The 22,797-nt window shown below is 33.1% G+C and overlaps 1 protein-coding gene across 4 annotated transcripts; it reads left to right on the top strand.

Annotated features, from left to right (window-relative positions):
• Window positions 1-3,694: 3,694 nt before the first annotated feature.
• On the top strand, window positions 3,695-21,761 carry LOC127709105 (24 kDa ookinete surface protein-like). 4 transcript variants are annotated; one of them, XM_052214455.1, is made up of 8 exons: window positions 3,696-3,862; window positions 7,210-7,279; window positions 8,083-8,211; window positions 10,889-11,032; window positions 14,461-14,604; window positions 19,789-19,938; window positions 20,648-20,764; window positions 21,544-21,761. In XM_052214455.1, the coding sequence occupies exons 1-8, from the start codon at window positions 3,860-3,862 to the stop codon at window positions 21,627-21,629; spliced, it is 843 nt and encodes a 280-aa protein (XP_052070415.1). In that variant the 5' UTR covers window positions 3,696-3,859; the 3' UTR covers window positions 21,630-21,761. The 4 variants fall into 4 exon arrangements, with proteins under 4 accessions (XP_052070418.1, XP_052070415.1, XP_052070417.1 ...); XM_052214457.1 differs by lacking the exon at window positions 10,889-11,032; XM_052214456.1 differs by lacking the exon at window positions 14,461-14,604.
• The last annotated feature ends 1,036 nt before the right edge of the window (window positions 21,762-22,797 follow it).

Genomic DNA, 22,797 nt, shown 5'->3' with positions numbered 1-22,797 from the left:
CGTCCGTCTGTCGGGTAATGTAAGCGCTCTCACATGTACAATTTGATTTTTATCAAACTTGTATCAAATGTTTATATCAGCAATGTCTATTACAATTTCGAAGATCAGTGCCGATCAACTTTTTTTAAAAGAGTTATACCTCTTGGAAATATCAATTATACTGATCGGCTCTCCTGGCGAATTGTGTAAGCCACTTACACTGTTTTAAAGGCTCAGCGTGTCAGTCTTGTACAAAGTAGAGTTCATAATCATATCATATTAACATGAAGTGATCCTGATATGTATTATAATATTTGCCACTGTACGTTGAACATCTTACATCCATCTATGTATCTCAAACATCGGCTAGTTTTGCATTCTATAGTAGAAAATTATGACATGGATAGTATAACTTAATACATTTTTACATATCGCTCTTTATTAGAATCGTGACAATTTTACCCTATCCCGGAACTCATTATCACCGATGATGAAAGTGAAAAGAAAAGAGAGGATATGGGGTATCTATTCATGACACAAAATCAGAACATAAACAGAAAAAAGCAAAGGAACAGCGCTTTAATTGCTGTTCTTCATCTCAAAGTCACAATAAGTCGATTACGTCAAGGAAATTATCCGTGTCGTAAAATAACAGATAACTCCACCATAAACAAATAAGGAAAAGGAATCACAAAACCACAAAACAACACAGATTTGGCTACATGACTCCCTTTGAAAACTTGGTCGAACTTAGATGATCCGGAAAGGTAAACAGTTCCTGTTCCAACTAATGACACAGGTAATGTTTTTATTATTTAGATCCTATAAGGTCTTTGGTATTCGATCGACAACAGATTTGCTGATGTATCCTGTTTAACCCTAAGAAAACACCAAAAAGAAAAAGAAACAGGAGAAAAATCAACAAGAACACAACTAAAACCCCATGCAGTCTAAAACCGTAGTTTCAATATTAAGCTGAATATTAGAAGTATCAGTGTAATGCAAGTGACAAATAAAATTGCAATATGAGGATTTTTTTAATGATAAATCAATATTAGCGCATCAACGATTCGCGAAAGGGGACATTTTTGACAAGCAAGAAACAAAGCTTCTCTTAATTATTTCCCCTTCTGCTTAATTTGTATGCTTTTTGTTCTTCTATTTATTATCACTTTATCTTTTTTCACATGACTAAATAACTGCTATTTAGAATAAATCCAAATAATTTCTAGTAAAATTTTAATAAAATATCTTTGTACTAAAATGCCAATCGTATTTTAGTTTGATCTCTAAACATGTCTGTCTTTTGGTTTTTGGTTTTGTTGGATCGCTGATTGACGGACATGCACTCTGCATCCCCCCTTTTATATTATCGTTTACGGAATCATTATCGTACAAGTCATTAAAATTAGAGTTTGTTTGTGTTAAAGTCTAACTTTTTTTCAAAATAAATAGGCAGATAATTCACAACATTGAGCGGACTGAACTATCAAACAAGAGCTGCCTTTAAATTATCCTAAATTTAAGTTATCATTACAATGTTTCCTTGCAAAATTAAATTTGAAAATAGTTAACAGTTTGTTTACGCTTTCTTATTCTTTTTCGAAATTACAATTTATCTTTAGAAATACATAACACAAAAAACGCCGCCAAAAAATATTAGTCTTAAATAGAGACCATCTAATATCTGCCATACACCAATGTCTCTCAAGGTAATCAAAATAATAGCTCATACTTTCGTCTCCATTTCATCCCTAATCTGAATTTTATAGACAACAAATTTGATACACAGTCTACAAACATGACCACTGAAATTTTATGTACCACACTGTACAAATATATTGTGTCAGACATGCTGAAAAGGTTAACAGCTAGGTGAATTGTTAACCTGATTAGATTTGCAATAATATGAATTTAAACATTGAAAAAAGGCTGATAATGGTTAGTAAATTTAAACATTAATAATTGTCATATAATAATAATAATAATAATAATAATAATAATAATAATAATAATAATAACAATAATAATAATGTATGGAAAAATATGTGAAACAACATGTTTAACATTGTTATATACAATAAAAGCAATTTATCAAGCTGAACATACAATTTCATTTTCATCCCCCCCCCCTCATTTAATTGATAATTACAAACACGGTAAAACCTGTTTCCATTTTCCTATTGTTACATTTTCATGTCTCTATTGCAACCCTCCAGCAGCGCCTACATGTACGTATGGGGAATATAATACCAATCATGATACGGCATTCAAGGATTTGCGTTTCCTATCATACATTTTACGTTCCTTTATAAAGGGTTACTGCTGTAGTGTAGTTCTTGGATGATGTAAACTACCCACTTACACCATTATACCATACTCCATACACCATTCCCCATACATTATACACCATTCCTCCTTTCCCTTTCCCATCTGAATCATACACGATTTGCACCTTTTAAAATTACTCACAACGTAACATGTTTGAGGGATTTCAAATTTCAATACATTTTTAATAAAACGAAACTCACACCGGGTATCCCGAACCGAAATCATCGGCGGAATCTGAATCCGAGGGTCAATTAATGAACGATATGAAACGGTGGGTAAGTAAAATCTGGAGCGAAATTCTTCCGTGTGAAACTTTTGTTTGTATTTTTATCGTATATCTTTTGGTCATGATTTTATTTGTGTTTTTTTTTACTTATGGGTTTTCATTGCCTGTTAGTAACTTCTCTCCATTTTGGATGAGGGGAGACGTTAAATCTTCAAACCTTGCAACAGGACACCTAGGGACCCATAAAAGAGTCCTTTCAAAGGTTCTTTATGCCTCAATCACACACAGTGTGTTTACAGATTGATTGATTAATAGCTTGTTGGTTTAATGCCATTCAGCACTACTAGTTATATCGTGGCGGTCAGATGGAAGGATAATTTAAGAATGAAAATAAAACTTATCGATGCATTTTTGTTGACCACATAGACCACAGCGACTCTTTATGTTAAATAATCTTTCATAATTTGTTAACTTGACATGTCTAAATTAACAGGCTTTAGTGTCACCAAAACCTAAAATACACACACAAAGTTAAGAAAAGATGATACATGAGTCAGTAGAAAGCATTGCGATAAACATAATCAGCTACGATTTAGGTTTTTCATCAAAATTTTCCTACCATTAATTCCTCCATACAACATTTACCATTTATAGTATAAATCTTCGTTTTCCAAAAGGGAAACTGCTGCTATATCGTCACATGGACTTCTCCATTCTTAAATAATAAAAAAAAATAGTCATGTAAAAAAAGGGTGTACGTAATTCGTAGTACTGTAATTAACGTTCGATCGGAATGGTGGACTTCAAATCTGATGCCTCGTGTAAGTGGTTCGGGCTACGCGCTCGACAAATGCAATTCACGGAACACTTGCGACAACTCTTACAGGTGAACGTATATAGTCTGTTGCATACCATTTCTTCCCTATCGAACAAACCATAATTCTCCTGTGGTAGTCGAAATTCCCCCTTTTTTCACCCCAGTATCCCCCCTTGCACTAGTTACTATGATCAGTGTGTGTATTACGTAATTTGTGTATTAAATGTAATATGCTTATTTTTACATTTATACTCCTCTAGACATTTGATCTGATCGTGTTGCATATATACTTATATTATTATAACATACTTTTCAATTCTATAGGATGTATTATTATGGTATGCATGCCAACTTGCAAATATTACGTATACACATGCGCATTTAAATTGGTTGCTATACAAAACAAATATAAAATGATATCCTGCGTTTTAATAAATCAAACGGGTATACACAATATTTAAGGTTAGCCGATAGAATAAGGAAAAAGTACTTCAAAAGGTGACTGTATGGTAAGTAGAGATTTTAAAACAATTAGAACTGCACGTGTAAATTTAGTTAAACAATAATATCACACTTACAATAATTATTTTCTTTCTCTTGAAAACTCATCACCAAAAAGTATTCCAACCTCTGTTTGCATCTTTATACTTTTATCTCACATATATATTTTGTAATAGCAACGATAGCAGGTGCTGTAAAATTGTCTTTTCAATGCATTGGAAATATTTGCGTAATAACAATTAACATGTAATTAAGAAAAAATGAACAGCTGTATTATAACAATTAAATAACTAATATTTACATGTTCTGGGTTTCCTTACAAAATCTGCATTCCAAAATACCTTATCGTTCACGATTTTAAATAGTATACTTAGTTTTTTCTATTCTATGGTAAAGAGACATTACAAATGTTTGTATTTACATTTATTTATTGTTGCTTACCTAATGTCCAGTGGTAAATATTTCCTAAATAGTCATAATGAGAATTATCTTTTAGAATAAATCCAATAGGTAAGATCTGCAAAGTGCATGCATGTCGACTGGTGAGAATGACAGGAATATCGACTACCACTTGAAAATCAGGGTAAACACCATGTTGGATAGGGTAGACATTTTCCTGTCTTTTATCGTGTTTTTGCTCGTATCCATAGATTGTTACAATAACAGAAGTGTATACGTGATGGCATTACTTATAATATTGTATGGATAAGTTTTACAGCAAGAAACATTAAGGGCATACGATACAGTTACAGGGGAGTTTATGACGTTGCTAACGTAAAATGTTATTTTCGCGACGTCAAACTGTGACATATCGGGAAAAGATGCATTTTTCGACTGATTTTTATCATTCAGACTTATATAACTTTAAAACGAGTTCATAAACCCCTCTTTTTAGATATGACACTTGGATTGATTATGTATGAAGATTATGTGTGCCAATTTTTAAGAACTTTTCACCGATGAAATTTTTTTAAATTAGATAAATATACTAAAATCATGAAAATGTGATAAAATGAGCTATTTCCATAGGATTTTTACACAAATTCAAAACACACTTATGTAGAGAAGATAATCCAAATGTTTTTAAAAAAATCCGCTTGCGTTTATCTTTTGAAATAAAAAAGTTAGGTATGATTTTTAAAAGGACAGAAATGTCCAGAAACCGAAATGTCCAGTAAATGTCTAAAATTTCGATCCCAATTTTCTCTAAAAGTAGCACATGAAGGTATATTTTTATTACATTTTTGAATTGCCTAGGTGATAAATAGCTTGTATGCAAACTTTCGTAAAAAAATTCACCGTGGGATCAAATTTTTAAACTGTATCGTGTGCCCTTAAAAGAGAAAAAAAAGTTTAAAGAACATTTTTTTTTAAATATTCATTAAAAAATCAATAGAGGGTAGGAATATGCACCAACCGCTTGTGGTTGCTTCTGGCGTGCATAAAAAAAATTATTTTACAAAATGTTTCCCCTTAACTAAAAATATCAACATTTCAGTATTTTAAACATTGCCTGTTCTTTTAGATAAAATATATTATAGTGTGATTGTGTAAGATATTTAAAGGGTAGTTTGTTTAAATTTTTTTAATTTTAAGCTTGAAATCAACGCCCATCCCTCTATAAAACAACAACCTTTATAGAGTAACACCAAAATTATTCAGAGGCACATGTTGATTATTTTACATAAATCGTTTATTGGCTTATTAAATGACAGTCGTCTCATTGTTACCTTAACATGCATGCTATCGCATAAAATCTTAATTTTACGTTTGCATGCATGTTATTTGTATTTTATGTCAAGTAAGATGCAGATTAAATCAAGTTATTTCATACTAAAAAACGAAGAGAGAACATTTTTCTTTTTTCAAATAAATTGAGTTGAAAAGGTGAGCTATAAATATAAACATATCTATATGAATAAAAGGGGATGTTGTGTAACCATAGTGTCGGTATGCCGCTTTCAAACTGTTAAATAAAGAATAAAGTTTCGGAAACCAGATGAGAAGCGCAAATAAAGGACTTACTATACCACGAAGTACTCTGTCAATATAAGAAAGACAACAGTTCATTAATCATAGAGCTCAAAGACATATCAATTAAGACAACTAAAAATAGGAAGATGTGGTGAGATTGCCAATCAGATAACTTATTCAACACATCCAAGATGAGATCAGATATCGCAGCAGTTAGCAATTTTAGTTCTTCAAAATGAACAAAACCCATACCGTATAAGCAAGATATAATAGCCCCGAAATTATAAATGAAAAGGAATTCAAGCGAGAAAAGTATTTTCTATCAATTTTTCATGTTCAAAGCCCCACATTTTGTAAAAGTATGTCTACGTGAACTGAACAAAAACTCGTCTGTAGCGGGGATTTCTAGCCAATTGTGCTTCTCTTCTCATCGACTTTTTCTTTTCCTCATAGGAGATAGTCTATACATGGACTTCTCAAGATGACCAAAATACAGTAGCATAATCCTCTAACTGCAAGTTCCACTCCTTGTGTACGATGTGTAACTCATATAAAAGGGCAAAAACAAAATTATACGTCTAACCAATATAATAGGAAGAATGAATTATAAAAATTTATGAACACTTAAATTACTGAATTTTTCTAGCAAAAGGGGGAAAATGTTTTTTTTTCGCTCCTGCCATGTATTATATCCTGGAAGTTATCATGAAAAGTACTTTCATTTTTGTCTCACCACATCTCAAATAAGCCAATCGATTAAAATGGAATATTGCCAAACCATGTCTATAAACACTATTTATGAATATAACACGCAGTTGAAAGAGTTGTTAGCTAGGCATATTCCCACTCGTAATTTTGGAAAAGCATATATACATTTAGGTGTCTGAAATTTTAGAAAAGCTCAAACGTTACACCTTAACATCTTTAAGCTCCTGACCATATATGAAGTTATTATGTTCTATTAATAAAAATGTGACGAAAAGTGTTTGTTTTTATTGAAAATATTTTTAAAAACTGTGAAGAATCGGGAAGAGACAGTTAGTTTCCGACAGAAAGTGGCCACGTGTTACAACTCACTTCAGTGAAGCTGCTGGCTGTATATTACGTCCTTGTCTTTGGTTGTTCATTAGAACCAAGTAAACAAAAAATGCATGCTTTACAAACAGACGGGCGATCGCACAAGGTGGGCGGAGGTGTGGTATTATGTCCCTGCCTTTATGTTGGATTTGCCATGAATGTATAATAAAGCATTATTGTTATTAATAAAAATGCATGCAACAACAGCTTTTTGTTTGAATTAAAGACACCATTGTAATTTTTAAAATAGACAACATATCATTTGCTATAATACCTTTTTTCGTGATTTCAATCTTATTCACAGGACCACTTAAAAGTTAAAGTTACAGGTGTATGGATATTGATTACAATTTTTTGTACATTATCAGTTGAAGGTATGGTAGTAATATTCATAAGGAATTACATTTCTATGATGTAAATAAAAGGAAAGGAAAATATATAACAAAACATTTAAATACGATATTCAAATTATTTATTTATTAAACTTTTCCGTGAAATGTGCATTCATTATATACATTTACATGTTACTGAAGTGTTTGCAATTTATTCTCGGAAAACGCAATAGTATGTGTAGGACTTAATGCAAACTTTATGATTGTAGGAGAAGATATAAGGTATATACGAGGGTCTGGATGGGGTTTACAGAATGGACTTAATGGCCAAAATAAATAATGAATAGAGATAAAATAGAAACAATTTAAAGAAAAGAGAATAAAGGGGTGAAAGAAAAGAATAACAGTGGAAAATAAAAGAACTGAGTAATGAAATTCAGAAATGAACGATGTACAGAATAAAGAAATCATCTATAGTGTATAAAACAGACAATTTTGATAGTTAAACCATTTGCATGAAAATTTTACAGAATAAGCATTCTTATTAAAGATAAAGAAAAATGACCTTAAAATTTAAAGAATACATAAATTAAGAACCCGCCATCATGACCCTCATACATGTACGCCTACGAGGCAATAACCCAACAACACATCGACAACCCAGTTAAAACATTTTGAATTCAACATTCTTATCCTATTTGTCTATTGTTACGGCAAGCTTTAATTTGAAGTCTAGTATATGAATATGAAAACATCTCAGATTTGCAACCAATACCAAAATCAACACAATAGTGTTCTTATCATATTATTTAATATTTAATCATATGTGTACGATTACTTTTCAGGAGCAACTTATGGCCAACATTGTACAACTAGTGCAAATTGTACAGAAACAGGGAACATATGTGGCAGTAACAAGAACTGTAATTGTTCCAGTACTACATTTAGAAAAAATAGTGCCGAATGTGCTGCAAGTAAGTTTCAATGAAATCTTAATTTTTTCTGGTAATTGTGCAATGTATAAATCTCAAAACAACGACTATGATATACATATAATAGTGAATGGAAACGTGGAATGTGCCAAAGAGATAACAACCCGACCAGAGATCAGAAAACAGCCCAAGGCCAACAGTGGGTCTTCAACGCAGCGAGAAAACCCCGACACTGGAGGTGGATTTTCAGCAAGCCTTTAAACAATAATGTATACTAGTTCAGCAACATTGACGCCACACTAAACTCCGAAAGATACAAATAAACCTATATCTAAGTTTATACACAAGACTAATAAAGGCTAGAGGTTTCTGACTACGGACAGGCACAAATATGCAGAGGGGTAAAACATGTTTTGTGAGATCTTAACCCTCCCCTATACCTCTAGCTAATACGGAATAAAGAAACACACAGGAAAACGCACAGTCCGATGTTAGAATAGGTAACAGAAGAGAAAACTAAGGTTTCAACTCCCTCGGGCAAAGTTGACTTTGGCTCTAATTTTTAGGTCCTTTTGGTTATATAGCTCTTCATTTTTTCGTTTTTTATGCATCCTTGGCTATCAAATATTCGGCTTTGAGCGTTCCTGATGAAGGTTAATCCAGAAAAGCGCATCTGTTACCTATTCTAACACCGGAGCACCTGAGATCACCCCAGTTTTTGGTGGGGTTCGTGTTGCTCAGTCTTTGGTTTTCTATGTTGTGTTTTGTGTACTATTGTTTGTCTGTTTGTCTTTTCTTTTTTAGCCATGGCGTTTTCCGTTTATTTTCGAATTATGAGTTTGAATGTCCCTTTGGTATCCTTCGCCTATCTTTTTCGGAATGAAATTTATAACGTGTTGTTTTCATTTTTTTAACAAAGGACTGCTAGCAGTTACTAACATGTCAGCTCCAGACTTCAATTAATCTGACTGTATTTCATTTTACCAGCTTGGTCAGGTGTTTAAAATGTGCTTGATGTTACGTTTACATGTATATATATAGGACTGCATATTTACATGCATCTCTTAATACATATGTATCTGTATCGGAAAGAACCTATACATATCAATCAGTCATATAGCTCCGTTCTCAATTTTACAAATGTATTAGGGAACGACCATTTGATTTTCGTGGAGGGAGGATAAGCATGCGTAGCAACATGTTAAAAACGAATATTCATTCCGCCAAAAAATCATCCTGCCCTCGAATCCGATCTTTTTTGACTAAGATAAGTCAATAAAGTATTTGGGCATCGACAAGAAAATCATCTAAAAATAATAAATAATACATATTGGTAGATTGGTTTAATTATTGCTCAAGTCGGCCCCAAAACAATTATGTTTACTACATTTTTGTAGTTTAAGTGAAAAGAACGCCACACTTAACTAAGACATACAAATGAAGCAAAATTTGATAAACATACAAGACTAACAAAGGCCAGAGATTCCTGACTTGGGACAAGCGCAACAATGCAGCAGGGTTAAGCATGTTTTGTGAGATCTCAATCGTCCCCTATACCTCAAGCCAATGTGGAATGAAGAACCACACAGCAGAACGCACAGTAAACATCAGTTTAAAATAAGTCCGAGTCCGATGTTAGAAAATGTAACACAAGAAACTAAACAAAATGGCTATGATAAACATAGATGAACAATGGACTACTATCAGTTACTCACATGTCAGCTCCAGACTTCAATTAACATGACTGTATTTGATACTTACTTGCATGGTTGGGTGTTGAAAATGTGCTTAATGTTACATTTATATGTACAGGACTGCATATTTACATGCATCTCTTAATACAAATGTATCTGAGTATGACTTGAATGGTAACAACTGAGCCTATACATATCAATCAGTAATACAGATGCACACATGTATTAGGGAACGACCATTTGTTTTTCGGGGAAGGGGATAAGCATGCGTAGCAACATGTAAAAATGAATATTCAATCCGCAAAAAATACTTCTGCCTTTGATTCCGATCGTAATTGACTAGGATGCGCAGCTTCTTGTCCAAGGTCGGTGCTTCTCTCCGGATTTCTCTACCAATGACAAAACTGGCCGCCTTAAAATAGCCAGTGATTGAAAGTGGCTTTCAATAACAAAACATAATCAATCCGTGCATATTATGCAAACAACTACGCAACATTTTACATTTTGGAGTTTTTTGTGCTTACAAAATGTATTTCTCGAAATTTGTGATATTTTAACAAAAAACTGAATTTTTCCCAAAATAAATTGACTAATTTTCAAAAAAATAATAATATACACATCTACAGAATTACGCACAACTGTGTTAATTTCATTGATGTCCTACTAATACTTTTGGAAATTTTGCCTTTACAAAACAGACAGATGGACTGACAAAGTCAAAACTTTTGGGCTCCCACATCTTCAATGTAAGACCTAACAAATCTAAATGCATGATGTGCATAGTATGTACATGTTTCTTTTTTATGTTCCCGCCGTCACTGTACGTACGTCCCAAAATTAGTTTTGCCTCAACTAAATGTTATGAAACTTATACACATTAATGCTGATAACAACAAAACACAGATCACGTTCGAATTTGGGTGGCGTCACTTTTAGTGTTCTCGAGTTATGCCCCTTTATAAGGTTATATGCAAGCGGGGGCATCATCTGTGTCCATTTATTTATTCTCCATTTATTTCTTCTAGAAATTGTATTAAATGCAGTATGTGAAGTTGGAGAATCGGCTGACCAATGTGTAGATTCCCTAGCAGAATGCCGGAATGAAACTGGATACAAATGCTTATGCAAAGACAATAATTTTGAAAATAAAACTGGTCTCTGTGCACCACGTAAGATATTACATAATGCCTCTTGTATTCAAGATCGAAAAAAATGATACCACCAATTCAGTATGTTTTTTTTTTTTCATGGTGGAAAGAAATTTACAAGAACATCATATAAAAATAATAAATTATACATATTGGTAGATTTGGTTAATCATAGCTTGCTTCACGTCCAATGGCAATTATTTCAAGCATATTGAGGACGAAATATTAGTGGAAATACACCCCATCGTTGTCTTCTTGGTTTGAGGGACACAAATGTGTAACCCGGTTTAAAAAAAAAAACTTATAACATTTCACAGATAGTCATGTTTTGCTGAAAACGTAAAGCCAAATAGGAAAACGTTCCACGCATCCGACCAAAATATTATGCAATTCGCGTATTACGTCATTAAGCATGAAAACACAAACACTGCGTTGTTGCCTTTATTAACAACTGTATCCTATTGACAATTTTTTTTTTTTTTATCTAAAAGTCAAATAATTTATACATGAATACGACAAAAATACACATCAAAACGTCTGCGTTAATTTATGAACACCTACATTTTTTATCACGTGACTGTTTTCTAAACAATGTTTTTTTTTCCTTTCTTATAATAGTATGATAGAAATAAAATTTGAAAAATTGATTTATGTAAACAAACAAATCATTCTATATATATGTACCAATGTATAAACATCTTGAGCAACTTTCAACTCTCGCTATCACGGGAAACCTGAACAGATATGAGGTGTGACATGTACACATTTTGGAAGAAAAGACAGTAATTAGCAAAATAACGAGTTGAGATTACCTATCTCATTTTCAAGACCAGATTTCACTTCACTAGTATCATTTAAAATGTTCATGAAGTTGAATGATCCTTTTTATTACAGCCAGAGGCATATAAAAACGGGTCTGGATCGCGTTGACGACATTTCTAATAAAAGGCATCTATGATTCGCAGATACACTGACGCCATCAATCGGTAGGGTTAGTGTGAAATTAAAAGCACCAACAAACGAAAATGACTATAATTGATTATTTTCAAAGGAATTCAAAATCTAGTGTTGATCACTAAGCCTTTAAGTTAGACAAATAAAAAAAATCAATGGTATAATGTTTTCTGTATACATTTAGTGGGCTGAAATTCCACTATCACCAAAAATTGCATACTTTCGCGATAATTATATCTAATTTAACTTTCATCTAATCAACTATAACAATAAATGCTTTATTTGTGTGAACAATGCCTTACCAACCCCCCACCCCCCCCCCCTTCTCCCCCCAAAAAAAATAATAAAAAAAACAAAAAATAACAATAAAAACAAAACAAAAACATGCGGAATTGTTTTGTTTAGGAAAGGGTATCGAATTCGATGTGAACGTTTTTGTTTTCCCCTTACACATACCAAAAACCTCTTTATCTCTGTCTTTTTCTTTTTTAGCCATGGCGTTTTCCGTTTATTTTCGAATTATGAGTTTGCATGTCCCTTTGGTATCCTTCTCCTCTCTTTTTCGGAATGAAATTGATAACGTGTTGTTTTTATTTTTTTAACAAAGGACTACTAGCAGGTACTGACATGATCAGCACCAGACTTCGATTAGGCTGACTGTATTTCACACCTACCAGCTTGGTCGGGTGTTTAAAATGTGCATCTCTTGTGGAGAGTTGTCTCATTGGCAATCATACCACATCTTCTTTTTTATATTGATGTTATAATAAGTTTACATGTATATGTACAGGATTGCATATTTACATGCATCTCTTAATACACATGTATCTGAGTATGACATGAATGGGAACAACCGGAAAGAACCTATACATATCAATCATTCCTACAGATGCACAAATGTATTAGGGAACGACTATTTGATTTTCAGGGAGGGAGGATAAGCATGCGTAGCAACATGTAAAAAACGAATATTGAATCCGCCAAAAAATCATCCTGCCCTCGAATCCGATCTTTATTGACTAAGATACATGTAAGTATATAAATTATTTGGGCATTGACTACACAATCATATAAAAATAATAAATAATACATATTGGTAGATTTGTTTACTTCTTGCTCAAGCTTGCCCCAAAATACTACATTTTTGTAGTTTCAGCGAAAGGAACGCCACACTTAAGTCTTAACTAAGACATACAAATGAACCAAAATTTGATAAACACACAAGACTAACAACGACAAGAGGTTCCTGACTTGGGACAAGCGCCACAATGCAGCGGAGTTAAGCATGGTTTTTTAGATGTCAACCGTCCCCCATACCTCAAGCCAATGTGGAATAAAGAATCACACAGCAAAATGCACAGTAAACATCAGTCCGAAATAAGTCCGAGTCCGATGTTAGAAAATGTAACAGAAGAAACTAAACAAAATGACAATGATAAACATAAATGAACAAAGGACTACTAGCAGTTACTCACATGTCAGCTCCAGACTTCAAGTAACATGACTGTATTTGATACTTACCTGCTTGGTTGGGTGTTGAAAATGTGCTTAATGTTACATTTATATGCTCAGGACTGCATACTTACATGCATCTCTTAATACACATGTATCTGAGTATGACTTGAATGGTAACAACCGAAAAGAGCCTATACATATCAATCAGTAATACAGATGCACACATGTATTAGGGAACGACCATTTGGTTTTCGAGGAAGGGGATAAGCATGCGTAGCAACAAGTAAAAAATGAATATTCAATCCGCAAAAAATCCTTCTGCCTTCGATTCCGATCGCAATTGACTAGGATGCGCAGCTTCTTGCCCAAGGTCGGTGCTTCTCTCCGGATTCTTCTACCAATGAAACAAACTGGCCGCCATAAAATAGCCAGTGATTGAAAGTGGCTTTCAACAACAAAAAATAATCAATCCGTGCATACTATGCAAACAACTACGCAACATTTTACATTTTGGAGTTTTTTGTGCTTACAAAATGTATTTCTCGAAATTTGTGAATATTTAAACAAAAAACAGAATTTTTCCCAAAATAAATTGACTAATTTTCAAAAAAAAAATAATATGCATATCTACAGAATTACGCACAACTGAGTTAATTTCATTGATGTCCTACTAATACTTTTGGAAATTTTGATTTTACAAAACAGACAGATGGACTGACAAAGTCAAAAAAATTTTGGGCTCCCACATCTTCAATGTAAGACCTAACAAATCTAAATGCATGATGTGCATAGTATGTACATTTGTACATGTTTCTTTTTTATGCTCCCGCCGTCACTGTACGTACGTCCCAAAATTAGTTTTGCCTCAACCAAATGTTATGAAACTTATACATTAATGCTGATAACAACAAAACACAGATCAAGTTCGAATTTGGGTGGCGTCACCTTTAGTGTTCTCGAGTTATGCCCCTTTATAAGGTTATATGCAAGCGGGGGCATCATCTGTGTCCATTTATTTCTTCTCCATTTATTTGTTCTAGAAATTGTATTAAATGCAATATGTGAAGTTGGAGAATCGGCTGACCAATGTGTAGATTCCCTAGCAGAATGCCGGAATGAAACTGGATACAAATGCTTATGCAAAGACAATAATTTTAAAGATAAAACTGGTCTCTGTGCACCACGTAAGATATTACATAATGCCTCTTGTATTCAAGATGGAAAAAAATGATACCACTAATTCAGTATGTATTTTTTTTTCATGGTGGAAAGAAATTTACAAGAACATCATATAAAAATAATAAATTATACATATTGGTAGATTTGGTTAATCATAGCTTGCTTCACGTCCAATGGCAATTATTTCAAGCATATTGAGGACGAAATATTAGTGGAAATACACCCCATCGTTGTCTTCTTGGTTTGAGGGACACAAATGTGTAACCCGGTTTAAAAAAAAAAACTTATAACATTTCACAGATAGTCATGTTTTGCTGAAAACGTAAAGCCAAATAGGAAAACGTTCCACGCATCCGACCAAAATATTATGCAATTCGCGTATTACGTCATTAAGCATGAAAACACAAACACTGCGTTGTTGCCTTTATTAACAACTGTATCCTATTGACAATTTTTTTTTTTTTATCTAAAAGTCAAATAATTTATACATGAATACGACAAAAATACACATCAAAACGTCTGCGTTAATTTATGAACACCTACATTTTTTATCACGTGACTGTTTTCTAAACAATGTTTTTTTTTCCTTTCTTATAATAGTATGATAGAAATAAAATTTGAAAAATTGATTTATGTAAACAAACAAATCATTCTATATATATGTACCAATGTATAAACATCTTGAGCAACTTTCAACTCTCGCTATCACGGGAAACCTGAACAGATATGAGGTGTGACATGTACACATTTTGGAAGAAAAGACAGTAATTAGCAAAATAACGAGTTGAGATTACCTATCTCATTTTCAAGACCAGATTTCACTTCACTAGTATCATTTAAAATGTTCATGAAGTTGAATGATCCTTTTTATTACAGCCAGAGGCATATAAAAACGGGTCTGGATCGCGTTGACGACATTTCTAATAAAAGGCATCTATGATTCGCGGATACACTGACGCCATCAATCGGTAGGGTTAGTGTGAAATTAAAAGCACCAACAAACGAAAATGACTATAATTGATTATTTTCAAAGGAATTCAAAATCTAGTGTTGATCACTAAGCCTTTAAGTTAGACAAATAAAAAAAATCAATGGTATAATGTTTTCTGTATACATTTAGTGGGCTGAAATTCCACTATCACCAAAAATTGCATACTTTCGCGATAATTATATCTAATTTAACTTTCATCTAATCAACTATAACAATAAATGCTTTATTTGTGTGAACAATGCCTTACCAACCCCCCACCCCCCCCCCCCCCCCTTCTCCCCCCCAAAAAAAATAATAAAAAAAACAAAAAATTACAATAAAAACAAAACAAAAACATGCGGAATTGTTTTGTTTAGGAAAGGGTATCGAATTCGATGTGAACGTTTTTGTTTTCCCCTTACACATACCAAAAACCTCTTTATCTCTGTCTTTTTCTTTTTTAGCCATGGCGTTTTCCGTTTATTTTCGAATTATGAGTTTGCATGTCCCTTTGGTATCCTTCTCCTCTCTTTTTCGGAATGAAATTGATAACGTGTTGTTTTTATTTTTTTTAACAAAGGACTACTAGTAGTTACTGACATGATCAACTCCAGACTTCGATTAGGCTGACTGTATTTCACACTTACCAGCTTGGTCGGGTGTTTAAAATGTGCATCTCTTGTGGAGAGTTGTCTCATTGGCAATCATACCACATCTTCTTTTTTATATTGATGTTATAATAAGTTTACATGTATATGTACAGGATTGCATATTTACATGCATCTCTTAATACACATGTATCTGAGTATGACATGAATGGGAACAACCGGAAAGAACCTATACATATCAATCATTCCTACAGATGCACAAATGTATTAGGGAACGACTATTTGATTTTCAGAGAGGGAGGATAAGCATGCGTAGCAACATGTAAAAAACGAATATTGAATCCGCCAACAAATCATACTGCCCTCGAATCCGATCTTTATTGACTAAGATAAGTCAATAAATCATTTGGGCATTGACAAGAAAACCATCTAAAAATAATAAATAATACATATTGGTAGATTGGTTTACTTCTTGATCAAGCCGGCCCCAAAACAATTATGTATACTACATTTTTGTAGTTTAAGTGAAAGGAACGCCACACTTAACTGAGACATACAAATGAACCAACATTTGAAAAACACACAAGACTAACAAAGGCCAGAGATTCCTGACTTGGGACAGGCGCAACAATGCAGCAGGGTTAAGCATGTTTTGTGAGATCTCAACCGTCCCCCATACCTCAAGCCAATGTGGAATAAAGAACCACACAGCAAAACGCACAGTAAACATCAGTTTAAAATAAGTCCGAGTCCGATGTTAGAAAATGTAACAGAAGAAACTAAACAAAATGGCTATGATAAACATAAATGAACAAAGGACTACTATCAGTTACTCACATGTCAGCTCCAGACTTCAATTAACATGACTGTATTTGATACTTACTTGCATGGTTGGGTGTTGAAAATGTGCTTAATGTTACATTTATATGTACAGGACTGCATATTTACATGCATCTCTTAATACAAATGTATCTGAGTATGACTTGAATGGTAACAACTGAAAAGAGCCTATACATATCAATCAGTAATACAGATGCACGCATGTATTAGGGAACGACCATTTGTTTTTCGGGGAAGGGGATAAGCATGCGTAGCAACATGTAAAAATGAATTTTCAATCCGCAAAAAATACTTCTGCCTTTGATTCCGATCGTAATTGACTAGGATGCGCAGCTTCTTGTCCAAGGTCGGTGCTTCTCTCCGGATTTCTCTACCAATGACAAAACTGGCCGCCATAAAATAGCCAGTGATTGAAAAATGGCTTTCAACAACAAAAAATAATCAATCCGTGCATATTATGCAAACAACTACGCACCATTTTACATTTTGGAGTTTTTTGTGCTTACAAAATGTATTTCTCGAAATTTGTGATATTTAAACAAAAAACTGAATTTTTCCCAAAATAAATTGACTAATTTTCAAAAAAATAATAATATACTAGTACACATCTACAGAATTACGCACAACTGTGTTAATTTCATTGATGTCCTACTAATACTTTTGGAAATTTTACCTCTAATACTTTTGGAAATTTTGCCTTTACAAAACAGACAGATGGACTGACAAAGTCAAAACTTTTGGGCTCCCACATCTTCAATGTAACAAATCTAAATGCATGATGTGCATAGTATGTACATGTTTCTTTTTTATGCTCCCGCCGTCACTGTACGTACGTCCCAAAATTAGTTTTGCCTCAACCAAATGTTATGAAACTTATACACATTAATGCTGATAACAACAAAACACAGATCAAGTTCGAATTTGGGTGGCGTCACTTTTCGTGTTCTCGAGTTATGCCCCTTTATAACGTTATATGCAAGCCGGGGCATCATCTGTGTCCATTTATTTATTCTCCATTTATTTCTTCTAGAAATTGTATTAAATGCAATATGTGAAGGTGGAGAATCGGCTGACCAATGTGTAGATTCCCTAGCTGAATGCCGGAATGAAACTGGATACAAATGCTTATGCAAAGACAATAATTTTGAAAATAAAACTGGTCTCTGTACACCACGCAAGATATTACATAATGCCTCTTGTATTCAAGATCGAAAAAAATGATACCACCAATTCAGTATGTTTTTTTTCATGGTGGAAAGAAATTTACAAGAACATCATATAAAAATAATAAATTATACATATTGGTAGATTTGATTAATCATAGCTTGCTTCACGTCCAGTGGCAATTATTTCAAGCATATTGAGGACGAAATATTAGTGGAAATACACCCCATCGGTGTCTTCTTGGTTTGAGGAACACAAATGTGTAACCCGGTTTAAAAAAAAACTTATAACATTTCACAGATAGTCATGTTTTTGCTGAAAACGTAAAGCCAAATAAGAAAACGTTCCACGCATCCGACCAAAATATTATGCAATTCGCGTATGACGTCATTAAGCATGAAAACACAAACACTTTTTTAACAACTGTATACTATTAACAATTTATTTTTTTTATCTAAAAGTCAAATAATTTGTACATGAACACGACAAAAATACACATCAAAAAGTCTGCGTTAATTTATGAACACCTACATTTTTTATCACGTGACTGTTTTCTAAACAATGATTTCTTTTCCTTTCTTATAATAGTATGATAGAAATAAAACTTGACAAATTGATTTATGTAAACAAACAAATCATTCTATATATATGTACCAATGTACAAACATCTTGAGCAACTTTCAACTCTCGCTATCACGGGAAACCTGAACAGATATGAGGTGTGACATGTACACATTTTGGAAGAAAAGACAGTAATTAGCAAAATAACGATTTGAGATTACCTATCTCATTTTCAAGACCAGATTTCACTTCACTAGTATCATTTAAAAATGTTCAGGAAGTTGAATGCCCCTTTTTATTACAACCAGAGGCATATAAAAAAGGGTCTGGATCACGTTGACGACATTTCTAATAAAAGGCATCTATGATTCGCGGATACACTGACGCCATCAATCGGTAGGGTTAGTGTGAAATTAAAATCACCAAAAAACGAAAATGACTATTGATTATTTTCAGAGGAATTCAAAATCTAGTGTTGATCACTAAGCCTTAGACAAATAAAAAAAATCAATGGTATAATGTTTTCTGTATACATTTAGTGGGCTGAAATTCCACTATCACCAAAAATTGCATACTTTCGCGATAATTATATCTAATCTAACTTTCATGTAATCAACTATAACAATAAATGCTTTATCTGTGTGAACAATTCCTTACCCCCCCCCCCCCCCCCCCCCCCCAAATAAATAATAAAAAAAAACAAAAAATAACAATTAAAACAAAAACAAAACATGCGGAATTGTTTTGTTTAGGAAAAGGTATCGAATTCAGTATGAACGTTTTTGATTTCCCCTCACACATACAAAACCTCTTTATTATCTTGAAAACTTAGTGATGAAGTTATAGTTTTCCTTTGTATATGACAAAATTGCATCTCACATTTCTTTTGTGTCTAAATTTCAAGAAAAAATCTACGTAAGTTCTCTCCTGTATCGTATGCCCTTAACTCGAGTAGATGTTTTTACTAGTCCATGCATATTCATTTGTATCTATAAATGTCAGTCGAATATTGAGATGAAGAAATTTATATCATGTATAAATTACAGGAATAGCATTTAATGAAACATGTGATAATACAGATTCCGCAGCCGATCAATGTTCACATGCCAACATGACATGTCTCAACGATGGTCTGGGGATATACAAATGTTTGTGTAACAGTAACTATTACGAAAGTGGCGGGACTTGCTTTGACAGTAAGATAGACTAATACTTTAAGCACACTAATAATAGGCCAAAAAGAATTATGAATAGAATAAGATGTGTGGTATACGTCAATGAGACAGGAACCCAACGACCGTGCGAAACCCGAATCAGCAGTCGAGAATACTAAAAAGCTTCGTAGTCGTGTGGGGTGCCTCTGACAACATTGCTTCTCAAACATATTTTCCATTAATTTGGACCAAGCAAATGCAATTTACAATCCGGAATACTAAGTGTATTACAGAAGTCCCATTTGAATTAGACCATGGAAGTATTATATTAACAATATAGTACTTCCATGATTAGACCAACCATGGTTAAGTCCGCAATAGCAGTAAATAAGAAAACGAAAAACGTGGAGACGATCAACAATATTACTCCACTGAATACATACAATACAGATGACATTCAAGTTAATATATATATATATATATATAATATCTTTTAAGTAATTGAAAATATTGCTATTGAAAAAAAATCAGTATTATTCGATAGCATAGCTATATATAGGTTAAAACGATTGGAAATTAAAAAAAAATACACAACACTTCATATGTAATAAAAGATTGACATTGACAGGCATGTACATCATCTGGTATAGTTGGTACTTTTTGGTTTGATAAAATATTTTTCTCACTGACAGCGTAATTCAAAAAGGGTTGACTGTAAAACACATTTTGCCAAATTTACATTTATTTACAGGAAAGAAACCATATGAAGCTTGCGGAGTAGGACAATGTGTCGTCCATGCCACATGTATCGTGAATTGCACGTGCGACATGGGATATGAAGCATCACCTGTAGTTACTCCTACTCAATGTAAGTTTTATTGTATCATAAAATAATCAGTAATAATAATCTAATTGTGTCTATTCTATAACTTGTGCTAGCCTCGAGGAAAATCATTTGACACTCCCTCTACGCACCATCCTGAATCCGTCCTTGTTACAGTATTGTCATTAGAAAGAGGTAAAATTCATAACAAATACAAACAAATGTGAAATGGAGTATTATACTAATCTAATAGTCAAACGAATTACGACAACCTTTTCCACAATTTTTTTTTAAAGTGCAAATACTTTCCAAATCTAATCTCCGAAATTGTTTTACATACTAATATTCGGGAAAATTAAGGAGATACATTTGCGTATTTATATCAATCATTCCAAGAAATATAATAGCCGTGATTGTTTTTGTTTTCTTGTTAATATATTACAAAACAATGCAAATATTAAAATTGAGAATGGAAATGGGGAATGTGTCAAAGAGACAACAACCCGACCATAGAGCAGACAACAGCCGAAGGCCACCAATGGGTCTTCAATGCAGCGAGAAACTCCCGCACCCGGAGGCGTCCTTCAGCTGGCCCCAAAACAAATATGTATACTAGTTCAGTGATATTGTATGGTTTTCAGTTATATCCAAAAGACATATAATCAGAGTTTGTATTTCACCACTTATTGTCTAGCGTCTAGCATGAACAAATCGTAGGTTTTAAAAATCATAAATTATAAAGCCATCATGGATTTTTATGTTATTTACAAATATATAGTTTTGAAAATAGATCAAATTTGTCAATCTTAAAGTTTATCTTTCAGGCAATGGTGCTGGCAGAGAAACAGTTCCGATATTATATATTTTAGCAATGGCAAAAGTTTTGAGTCAAATGTTAATTTCCCCTTAAGTGTCAATTTCTGTTCAGATTTTTATTGTGACAAATAAAATATTTCAAATTTAAGATAAGTATGATAGATGTATGTTGAATGTAACTGAAGTATTTTTTAATGAAATTTATGATTAAATCTACATGACTTAATGTGTTGTTTCTTGCAACAGTTAATAAGTTCTCGTCCACCGACACTATACATATAGATGTGTCGAGTTATTTTGAATCTATCACTCTTTCCCAAGGATTGACTTTGACCTAATTGTTTATTACAACATCGCTTACGGCGACATTGAAAACAGGGAGGAAATTAAACGGTTATTTGCTTCGTGCAGAACTATGACTAGGGCACCATTGCGGTTGTTATATATTATGTAAAATTCAATATTGTGCTGCAACAAAGAGTCAATTTAGATTTAATAAGTAGATAGTTACCGGCGCAAGCACGTGTAAGAATACGTTTAATGTTTATTTATAAATTAAGCAGATTGGTTTTTAATTTCACTTTAAATGAATTTACCAGACTGAGAACATGTATATAAAACATTCTCATGATTCAAAAGACCATCGATGGTGTTTTTCCAAGTACTTTGGTATATATTACCATTCATAAAGTATATGAATTGTATTAAATGAGATGAAAGTTAATAATTAATATATGTATCTATAACGAGTTTATTACTCGGCAAATAGACAGCAACCCAGACAAAAGACGTGTTTCTAAAGATATTCAACAATGTGTACTGTGTTTCTATTGCTTGTGGTTATATGTGTATAGTATCTCTTTCTATAAAACACTTGAAGACATGCATTGGATTGTGACCAATGTCTTAAATGCCATTAACGTCATTGAATGGTAGTATTTTAATTTGTTTCATGAAATGTTTTAAAAAATCGATCAATATATCAAATGTAAGAATTTTTCACAAAGTTCAGTTATAAACATGGACCCTGCTAATGTTTGGGACACTACTAAAATAAATATTTTTTCAACCGACACTCTGTATACCTATATACATCAACTGAGTCCCTGTTCTTGCCAACGTGTTCCTCTATTCATATGAGGCGGCATTCTAACAGCGCCTTCATGTTTGACCGTGTCACAGATGACCACGGATCCAATATGGTCTAATTGTCGTAACCACGTGCACAGTCATATATTCTTCTTCTCTTCAATTATGACTTT

Source organism: Mytilus californianus, unplaced genomic scaffold (genome assembly GCF_021869535.1).
Source record: "Mytilus californianus isolate M0D057914Y unplaced genomic scaffold, xbMytCali1.0.p SCAF_7, whole genome shotgun sequence".
Lineage (NCBI taxonomy): Eukaryota > Metazoa > Mollusca > Bivalvia > Mytilida > Mytilidae > Mytilus > Mytilus californianus.
Note: the sequence above shows the minus strand (reverse complement) of the source record. Positions and strands in the feature narration are given on the sequence as shown.